Raw genomic sequence first — 10,896 nt, forward strand, 5'->3', positions numbered from 1 at the left:
ACCAACTCGGATTTAAATACTCATTAGATGGCCTTAAATACTGATACTGATATTGTCCAATTTTATAGGGTGTACTTTATCTGATCCTAAATAAGATTTAATAAGCTTAAAAGAACAGCATTTACTTAACAAAAAGTGCTAAAAGCTCCATTAAATGTCTGTTTAATGGTAATATATTTATCACTGCTTGTTTAAAACTTGGGTTTCATAAAAAATAAATAAATAAACAAACAAAATACTTTTGCATTTCTTTTTAAAATTAAGTCCCAAGAAGGATGGATGTTCAACAATGCTCTAAGAAATTCTAAGAAAGTGTTTTACGAACAGATGACATTTTAAGAGACAAATGTAAAAAAAAACCTACATTTAAAAAAAACACTACATTTAAAAAACATTTAAAAAAAACACTACATTTAAAGGACAAATACCGAACTGTGAAGCATGGTAAAAGAAGCATCATGGTTTGGGGCTGCTTTGCTGCCTCAGGGCCTGGGAGCATTGTGATCATTATTGGGAACAAGGTGTTTCAAAACATTTAAAAAGTGGAATGTAAAGAAGCGAAAGCCAAAGAGGTTGTTGGGTAACGCAACAGGACAATGACCCAAAACACACAAGGAACTCAACTAAAGAATGATAGAAAAAGGTAGACTGGTATATTGGAATGGCAATGACCATAACCCTTTCCAGATGCTGTGGCATGAAGTGAAGAGGGTTCTGCACCAAAGACATCCCAGAAATATTTAAGTAAAAATGGACCACTGAAACGGTCCAAAAAAACATTCTCAACATTGTACAAATCTTATTTGCAGATACGGGAAGGTGGTGATTGTTGCAGGAGACTGCTGAAAAAGGGAGATCTACAAGTTTTAAATGTAAAGGTTTACTTACTTTTTCTAGCCTGCACTATGGCTGTTGTGTAATATGTAATGTACTCGATAAAAGACAAAAACAATGCAGACATTTGTGCGTTATTGGTTTACTTAGATTGTTTGTCTATGACAAACTTTTAAGTTGTTTACTCAAACTGTCAACGATTTAAAAGAAGTCTCTTAGCTAGCTAAATAAGCAGCTAACCTTTGCAAGCTGATGGTAAGAGGTCTAATTCGCTCCCCTATCTTGCCTTTGTAGGGCATTAGCTCAGTGTTTGATGTGTACAAACAAGTAACGCACAATACATTTGCATAGCACCGTGCAACTTAAACAGCTTTGCTACATAGTGCAAAACACAGGAGCCATTTCAGATCCCCCATAAACTTTAGCTATAATTTCTTCTGTGAATTTTAGCAGCAACCAATGAGTGGCTGAGGGCTTTCAGATTTATTAAGCTGATGTTCATGGATGTGACCGTATCACTGCCTGAATATTGACCTGTCTACAGTATCCCTAACCAATGTGTCTATCTAGCTGGCAAAGGATAACTGATAAAGCGAATGAGCTCTCTCCATAAATCAGCTTAATAACTCTGTTTTCAACAAGCCCTAATACATGGTATCCTATCACTTCACAGCCTCAGAATGATTTAGACAAGCATTACCTAATCCTAAGACAATATAGAGTATCTAACCAGTAATCAATGATGAAATATCTAGGAGGTAGAGGAAGATTTAGATTGCTTTGCAACCAGAAGGCAGACCATGTTGCTTTACTTTGCAAGTTTAAACCTTAACATTTATGATGTCCAAAAAATAAATAAAATGTTAATTATGTTTTGTCATGGTCAGGTTTTTTTAATCCAGAAATCCTGAAGAAACTGTCCAAAAGTGTTCTGTAGGTTTACCTCTTTCTCCAGCTCCAGCTTGAGCTTCTCCTCCACCACCTTCTCCATTCTCTCCAGCTTCTTCCTCAACCCCTCAGTCTCCTCTTTCAGCAGACTGCAGTTCTCTTTGGTCTCCCTGCACACAGAAAACACACACTTTATTACACAAATTATTCTTAGTATTGGTTGGACATACACAATATGTCCAAAGGTTTGTGGACACCCCTCATCTCATCAGTGAATCAAGCTGTATTAAGCTTGTATAATCACCACAAAAAGACATTAGCAATAGAACTGGACGCCCAGGAGCAGCCCAAGCTCACCATGCTCAATGCCTGACATCAGCTAGAGCGGCATAAACCCCCCAATCATTAGACTCTGGAGCAGTGGAACGAGCGGGGTGATGGAGCTCCATCCAACACCTTCAGGAAGAGCTAAAGTCATTGAGAATGCCAATACCTGGATGCTCCCAATTCCAATTCCATCAGCAGCTCACCTGATTTAACAGCTTTAAGCACTGATTTACCAAACCCAGGCTTGAAGGAGAACCAGATACTAGACAGTAATTACTATTATAACCAGATAATAATACTACACTCCATGAGTAGAGCTTTGGAGAAGCTTTCATAAACACAGTGACGGAAAAAACACAACTTTCTGTAGAAATGTTCGTGTTTATTCTACTATTAGTGTTTTACTGAGAAGATACAGACTTAAATTTGCACTTTTTTAATGCAAATTGTTTTGCAAAGTAATCCATGACTACAAGGTACCTGAGATATGAGTTTTCCTCTTGTAGACGTTTAATTTCTCTCTCCAGCTCTGGCAGCTTGGCCACCTCAGTCTTCATATTCTTCACGATTATGGAGTCCTGTTCCTGAAGCGCCAGCCGCCTCTTCAACTCCTACAGGCAGACGGAGACAAAGCACTTGTTAACATATTTAATACATGCATTACAATTAGTATTGAATAATTGGGCCGTTTTAGCGGTGAGAGCACTGGTTCAACAAGCTGCCACTGTTGGGCCCTTCGAGAAAGGTCCTTAACCCTCTCTGCTCCCCTGGCAATGGCTTCTCACCGCACAGATGGGTTAATAAGTCGGAGGCTGAATTCCATCTGTGTCCAACACTAATGGTGAATGTGTTGAACAACATGGTAACAACAAACCTTAATCTTGAGTTCACTCTCCGTGTTGGATAGCTGAGATGACTGCAGAGTCTGATACTTCTGATTGACCTCCTGGTACTTCCTATTGGAGATAAACGTGTGAAAATGTGGAATTAAAGAATTTAAATATCTAAAATACGCTCAGTGTGCAGGTGGTACGTTTTTCATACTTGCGCTGCATCTCCAGCTGTTCCTGTATGGCCTGGTTTTCCAAGTTCTGGGTGGAGAACTTGGAATCCTGAATCTGCAGCTTCTGGTTCAGTGTTCGCACCTCATCTTTGAGTTCGCTGACCATCTGAGACAAGCACAGGAGAAGAAATGGCATTTATGATAAGCCTTTACTCAGCTGGTAAGCACCCTATGGACTGTTACACTCTCTGTGTACCTGGTTGGCATCTGCAAGTTTGTTGTCCTTGTCATTTGCCTGCTTGTGGAGTTCCTCTAGGCTCTGCTTCAGGGCCTTGCTGTTTTCCATCTGTTCACTCAGAGCTTGGTTGGCTTTCTCCTCTTTTTCCTCCAGGCGCCTGATCTTTGTCAGCAAGTCCTGGTTTCGGTCAAGTTGCCTCTGCGGGAGACAACACAGCAATTTTCAAAAAGCTACCCGCCTGTAATGCTTTAGTTAAATGCTATGATTATGCATTTGGAAATGACGTAAACCGGCAAAAGTGTGATGTCACTTCTCAAGACAATATCTGTGAAACAAGCTAAAAAAAAAAAAAAAACTGAGGATGCAGGAAAGGTTGTTATCCGATGGCTTTACCATGAAGCTCATATTTGGGCAGGTGTCGCTGCACAGTAGAACAGCGCACCTCTACTTCAGAGTCTGCTAAATCTTGCTGCTAAATCAGCTTTAGCAGTCAAACAAGGGGTTTAGATTTGCCTTTCTAGTAGAGCTGGGCAATATGACAATATTTCATGATATCGTGATAAATTTCGTTATCGTGGTACACAAAATGCTTTTATGAGCGTACCAGGAAAATCACGAACGTTTAAACTGCACTGATTAACGGCATGTTTCATTACAAAGAGTGTAATCAGTGTTTTTAATTCAATGCAGTGCAGCATATTTTGAGTAAAAATCACGAAACTCAGTATGGGAGAGTATTTCAAACAGTTTAAAATTTGCAATAAATATCATATCGCAAAATCTTTAAGACTTTAAGTATCGTGATCTAAAAATGTCCATATCGCCCAGCTCTACTTTCTAGTAATCTTCCAGACCTCAATTTAGTATATATCAAAAAAGTATAGGACGTTTCCATCAACTGGACTTTCCTAAAGAAGACTATGAAGAAGCCAAAGCTAATTATGGTATTTAGAACTAATGGTGACTTTTGCATGGTGTGCCTTCCCTATTTTTATTCTTATTGTAACAACAAACAAATAAAAATAAAAACTTGCAAACTGTAAGTTACCTGGAAGTCCCTAGAGCTGCTATGAGCCTCTTTCTCCAGCTCTATACGTGCCCTTTTGTGGCTGAGCTCCATCTGCTGTTTCTCCTGAGTGAGCTGTAACAGGCTGGTGTGGGAGCGGATTCGTTCGGCTGCCTCTTCCATCTGCAGGGTACCAAAGAATAAACTGCATGAGCGAATCAGATCAAATGTGACTAATGAAAGAATAACCATAACATGTGGTCATCAAATTGCTTTTCACTCGGCATACTCCTTTACAAATGAATCATCTCCAGCACAACACAACAACACTACAGTGCAGTACACTGCAGTACTCCGAAATCTAAGAGAAAGCCTTCCATGGACAGTAGAGCTAGTTACACCAACAAAAACAGGATGAACCCCTGATTTCGGGTGTCCCAATACTTTAGTCCATATAGAGCACTTACACATACACTAACAAAATTATGCTCTGTGCATACCACAGCTTAGACAACTGGGGTCAGAACGCAGGGTCAGCCACAATATGTTATCTCTGAAGCAGAGAGGGTTCAGGGCCTTGCTCAAGGGCCCAACGGTTTCAGCTCGGCAGATGCAGGTATTAACCCCACAACATCGTGGTCCAGCGATGTTCACACCAAATCCTCATTCACACCCTGGAAACCCTTCATTTTTCCTGCCAATTAACTCACCTGTTTGTAGCTCCCTCCATCACTAGCAATGCTCCCAACACTAGGAGGAATTAACATGTCTCCTCCAATACGAGAAACCAGCCATTCTTAAGCACAACAACGCTTTAGAATGACGAGAGAGCGCCCTCTACCCACCCGGAATAAGCATAGCCAATTGTGCCCCCCCACCTCCCCATTGATTATTATTGCAGAACCAAGAGGTTTTTTTCCCCCCTAGTAAAGCCAGCCTAAAGAGCTCCAATCAAATCAACAAACCTCACTGTGAGGTAAGAGGTCTGCCCTCTTAATACAGCCATCAGGAAAGAGGGCTGCACTAAAAGTCAGTGGGGTTCTTTTGGGACTTACCTCTACTCTCTGGGTGTAGAGCTTCTGAAGGTCGCTCCTCCCATAAGCAGGCTCAGCCTCCAGCAGAGAGCGGTCCGGGCGGGCGATTAAACTCTTGAAAGATTTCAGGGTGGAGAAGATAGTGGTGTCATCCTCTAGGTCACTCATTTTGGCAAATCCTTTAGGCTTGTCTGTCCCCTGTGGAGAAGAAAAGCTTGTGTGAAACATCTAAAACATGTCCCCAAAGAAACACTGTTTATAACAAACAGCTTAGTTTGAGAAGACCTTCTGGGATTCTCCAGTTAGCTCATGAACATTCACTTATGGTTAGTAGGGGATTAACTGATCTCCGAAAGACAAAAAAAAAAAAATACATGTAATCTCAGACTAAAAACATGCCAGATTCTTATAAACTACTATACTTATAAATCTACTATACTACACTTGGTGACACAGGCAGTCAAAGCATGGTCAGGCTGATCATGCTTGTAGACCAGCTAACCCCTCAAACTCAAAGAAACCATGCCCTGTGCTGGTCAGGAGCAAACTGATCAACCAGCTTGAGCAGGCCAGCAGTCTGTGTTTTCTCTTTTCAGGAGGGTCCCCTGACTTTAAACAGCAAGGGGGGCTTTTTATCAAGGGTTTTAGAGTGACAACACTGACCTGTCAGCTTTCATTAGTGCCTTTAGTCCGATCCAGTGCCGTTTTCTCTGCTGTGGCACTGAGAATTCCCCCACTGTTGTATTGAAGCTGCAGCTGATCAGTGTTTATTAAGCACTAACAGTCTCATCCATATGACTGGAAAAACATATTATCATTACAGTAACAAAATTCATCACGATACCATAAAATTGTCATATTTCCCAGCTCTAGATTATTAGAGTTATAGTTTTTGATTTAAGAGCAACAAGAAAAACAGAACTATGCAAAAGTTTGAGCACCCCAAAAGACCTAGTAGCTAATAAAAGAAAAATTGGTTATGGATTAGCATAACTGTGCCTTATTAAAATGAATACAGCAGAGGGTAACTTGTCTTAAAGAAAGGTATTTAATACCATTTGATATAATAGCTTTCTGTGTAGGACATTTTAGAGGCATTTAACTACTCAAAGTTTGGTTCCGTTCACTTCTAGAGTTGGGCAATATGACAATTTCATATTATAATGTGAAAGTTTATCATGATACACAATATGCTTTTCTAAGCATATCGAGGATATGGTCAGTGCTTAGAGAACACTGATCAACTCCACATTTCATCACAGAAAGTGTAATTAGATGAAGTGCAGCTAATTTATATTATTACAAAAAATAATAATAATAAAAATCACTGAACAAACTATGGGAGAGTGTTTGGGTGGTACTTTTTAAAAATCTGTTACTACTGATGCATTGTCTTCGATCACATCTAACGTGAAATATTGCGATATAATATTCGTACCATATCGCCCAGCCCTATTCACCACCACAGAGAACAATTCTGACACAGCGACTAATGTCTCTAGAATTGGGTGTTTGACACTAAATGATTCTGAATGACTTTGTTTACATCTAAACAATTTAGTTATACAGAAATAATGATGAAAAAATGTAATTCACATTAAATAGTCCTTTAAAACAGATTAAATTCATTAAACTTAGACTTTTTTGCTGACTTAGGAACCCAAGGCCCAAACTACTGCCATAACAGTGAAGACAGTGCCTCATTTTGGTAAATTTGTCTGCCTCAAAGTTCAGACTTAAGGACAAGGCTGACCCGAACCCCTCCGGCACAGGGCCCAGCTGTGAAACCAATGTGGAGTACTGTGAGCATCCAAAACTTCAGCTCAAGGCCAGGTTTCAGGTGGTCTAACCTGGTCTTTGACGGTCAAGGAGGTTGAAAAGCTGGTCATCCAGACGAAAGCACACCCTATGGGGGTACGCAGCTCTTGACCAGCACAGTGTACGTTCCATGTCATTTTGGTCATGCGGGTCGCAATTATCCAGTACATTTTAATCAAGTGGTTTGATCAAATACTTCTGCCAACATGGTTTAATTTCACTCACCAAAGCCAGACATGATTAATGCCAGATCCCCTGAAAAAAATCAAAACATCACCCAAATACACCATGTCCAAATGTCTGTGGACACCCCTCTTAATGGATGCTTTCAGCCTTGTTAAGTTGCACCCATTGACACTGACACAGGGGTGCACATTGCTTGTCTAGTCTTAATCTATGTATTTATCTATCTGCAGTTAGGTCCATATATATTTGGACAGTGAAACACCACCGAAGCCCTCCAGCACAGGACCCAGCTGTGAAACCAATGTGGAGTACTGTGAGCATCCAAAACTCCAGCTCAAGGCCAGGTTTCAGGTGGTCTAAGCTGGAACCCCTCCAGCACAGGGCCCAGCTGTGAAACCAATGTGGAGTACTGTGAGCATCCAAAACTCCAGCTCAAGGCCAGGTTTCAGGTGGTCTAAGCTGGAACCCCTCCAGCACAGGACCCAGCTGTGAAACCAATGTGGAGTACTGTGAGCATCCAAAACTCCAGCTCAAGGCCAGGTTTCAGGTGGTCTAAGCTGGAACCCCTCCAGCACAGGACCCAGCAGTGAAACCAATGTGGAGTACTGCGAGCATCCAAAACTCCAGCTCAAGGCCAGGTTTCAGGTGGTCTAAGCTGGAACCCCTCCAGCACAGGACCCAGCTGTGAAACCAATGTGGAGTACTGCGAGCATCCAAAACTCCAGCTCAAGACCAGGTTTCAGGTGGTCTAACCTGGTCTTTGACGGTCAAGGAGGTTGAAAAGCTGGTCATCCAGACGAAAGCGCACCCTATGGGGGTAAGGTGACTAATTACGCAGCTCTTGACCAGCACAGGGTTCGTTCCATGTGATTTTGGTCATGCGGGCCGTCCAGCTAGATAATGCTTGATGCTTGCTCAAGCTTACTGACACTGGCAGTCAAAGCATGGTCAGGCTGATCATGCTTGTAGACCAGCTAACCCCTCAAACTCAAAGAAACCATGCCCTGTGCTGGTCAGGAGCAAACTGATCAACCAGCTTGAGCAGGCCAGCAGTCTGTGTTTTCTCTTTTCAGGAGGGTCCCCTGACCTTTAACAGCAAGGGGGGCTTTTTATCAAGGGTTTTAGAGTGACAACCCTGACCTGTCAGCTTTCATTAGTGCCTTTAGTCCGATCCAGTGCCATTTTTAAAGAGCATGGGCTGATTGCAGATAAGCATGTGTGCTAGAAGACGTTGGATAAAGGAGGGTCAGTCAATGTTTGGAGATTTAGCTGGTGCTAATAGCTAATTCAGCAACTTGCACTCAAACACTGCAGAAACTCACAGTCTTGCTTCTAGAAAGCTTTAGAAAGCTAGCTAGTGCTAAATTAAGCCTCATGCCTCAGTTTGAGGGCTATTAACCTCATCCAAACCAGTCATTTAACCGCACTTTACTAGCTAGCATGGTTAGCTAGCTAAATATATAGTGCTAACTTGTGCTAGCTAGCTAACTCACTGTAGCTATGGGTTAAAATGTGCTTTATCTTCAGCTTAACAGCCTGTACAAACACTTTATAGACGTTTTCCTATATAATTAAGCAGGTTTCAGTACTTTTTAAGCGAATACAACACATTAAGTATGTTTCCCACTCAACTTTTCCAGTCCACCTTAAAAGCGGCATCAGTGCGTGTAAGTAACCATCAGGCGCCTGAACGGAACTACTGCAGTATTTAAGGTGGACCGGAGAAGATCGCTACGAAGACCGAGACAGCAACGAGAGTTAGCTCCACAAGCTAACTTGCTAAACAGCAAGCAACACAGCATTTCTAAGGACTGGAGAGAGCAGAGGAAGGCCATGCTGACGGGGTGTTTTCCACCTCCACTCCCTAAAGGAAGCCAAAGAGGAGCGAGTGCGTCCAGCTCACCTGAACCTCAGCCCTGAATCCGAATCTCCCTCCTTGCCCAGTTCGGAGGTGGCGCTCTTCCTCTGTGGACGGGGCGGGGGGGGGAGGTCCGTTTCTGCAGACAGGGAGCGAAGACCGCCACCTACCGGCTGGTGTGCGGAGTGCGCAATCACTGCGACAGGTATTTACATATTTCTGAATGTTTGTCACTTTTTAATATTTTAAATGATCCAGTACATTTTAATCAAGCGGTTTAATCAAATATTATAGACATGGCAACATGGTTCAATTTCCCTCGACATGATTAATGCCGGATCCTCCGAATCGAAACGTCACCCAAATACACCATGTCCAAATGTTTGTGGACACCCCTCTTAATGGATGCTTTCAGCCTTGTTAAGTTGCACCCATTGACACTGACACAGGGGTGCACATTGCTTGTCTTAATCTATCTACCTATATATCTATCTAGCTACAGTTATGTCCATATATATTTGGACACTGAAACAATAATATTTATTTATTTATTTACATAACAATTATAGTTATATAATCAACATAGACATAAAAGGATAAGGATAAAGGTGCACGTATTCGTCACTGTACAGTGTGGACTGTACAGCGAAATGTGTCCTCCGCATTTAACCCATCTGGTAGTGAACACACACTCACAAGTGTTAGGGGCAGTGAGTACACACACACACCCAGAGCGGTGGGCAGCCAACTCCAGCGCCCGGGGAGCAGAGAGGGTAAAGGGCCTTGCTCAAGGGCCCAACAGTGGCAGCTTGCCGAGCCCGGGAATCGAACCCACAACCCTGTTATCGATATCCCGGCGCTCTAATCGCTGAGCCACCACTGCCACCACGTTTGTGGTTTTCTTTTTTTTTTTTTTTTTTTTAAGGATAAAGGTGCACATATTCGTCACTGTACAGTGTGGACTGTACAGCGAAATGTCCAGGCTTCATTTGAGGGTATTCACATTTAAATTGGATGAAGGGTTTAGGAGTTTCAGCTCTATCTATCCCTCTACAACTCCATTTATCTATCTATCTGTCTATCTATCTATCTATCTATCTATCCGTCTGTCTGTCTGTCTATCTATCTATCTATCTATCTATCTATCTATCTATCTATCTGTCTATCTATCTATCTATCTATCTATCTATCTGTCTATCTATCTGTCTGTCTGTCTGTCTATCTGTCTATCTATCTGTCTGTCTGTCTGTCTATCTATCTATCTATCTATCCGTCTGTCTGTCTATCTATCTATCTATCTATCTATCTATTTATCTATCCATCTGTCTGTCTGTCTATCTATATGCCTATCTATCTATCTATCTATCTATCTGTCTGTCTGTCTATCTATCTATCTATCTGTCTGTCTATCTGTCTATCCGTCTATCTGTCTGTCTGTCTATCTATCTATATATATATCCATCTGTCTCTGTCTGTCTGTCTGTCTGTCTATCTATCTGTCTGTCTATCTGTCTGTCTATCTATCTATCTATCTCTATCTATCTATCTATCTATCTATCTGTCTATCTGTCTGTCTGTCTGTCTGTCTATCTATCTATCTATCTATCTGTCTGTCTATCTGTCTGTCTGTCTGTCGGTCTATCTATCTATCTATCTATCTCTATCTATCTATCTATCTATCTATCTATCTATCTATCTGTCTGT

At 41.6% G+C, this 10,896-nt stretch overlaps 1 protein-coding gene across 1 annotated transcript in view; it reads right to left on the reverse strand.

Moving 5' to 3' along the window:
* mad1l1 (mitotic arrest deficient 1 like 1) overlaps window positions 1-9,302 on the reverse strand; it is a 95,454-nt gene extending 86,152 nt beyond the window's left edge. The window contains exons 1-8 of the mRNA XM_072657665.1: window positions 9,238-9,302; window positions 5,352-5,528; window positions 4,339-4,479; window positions 3,309-3,488; window positions 3,094-3,218; window positions 2,924-3,005; window positions 2,530-2,660; window positions 1,778-1,892 (exon numbers count right to left, since the gene is read on the reverse strand). Coding sequence (XP_072513766.1) covers window positions 1,778-1,892; window positions 2,530-2,660; window positions 2,924-3,005; window positions 3,094-3,218; window positions 3,309-3,488; window positions 4,339-4,479; window positions 5,352-5,498 — 921 coding nt within the window. The 5' untranslated portion in view covers window positions 5,499-5,528; window positions 9,238-9,302. The remainder of the gene's footprint in view (window positions 1-1,777; window positions 1,893-2,529; window positions 2,661-2,923; window positions 3,006-3,093; window positions 3,219-3,308; window positions 3,489-4,338; window positions 4,480-5,351; window positions 5,529-9,237) is intronic.
* Window positions 9,303-10,896: the final 1,594 nt, after the last annotated feature.

Source organism: Salminus brasiliensis, chromosome 15 (genome assembly GCF_030463535.1).
Source record: "Salminus brasiliensis chromosome 15, fSalBra1.hap2, whole genome shotgun sequence".
Classification (NCBI taxonomy): domain Eukaryota; kingdom Metazoa; phylum Chordata; class Actinopteri; order Characiformes; family Bryconidae; genus Salminus; species Salminus brasiliensis.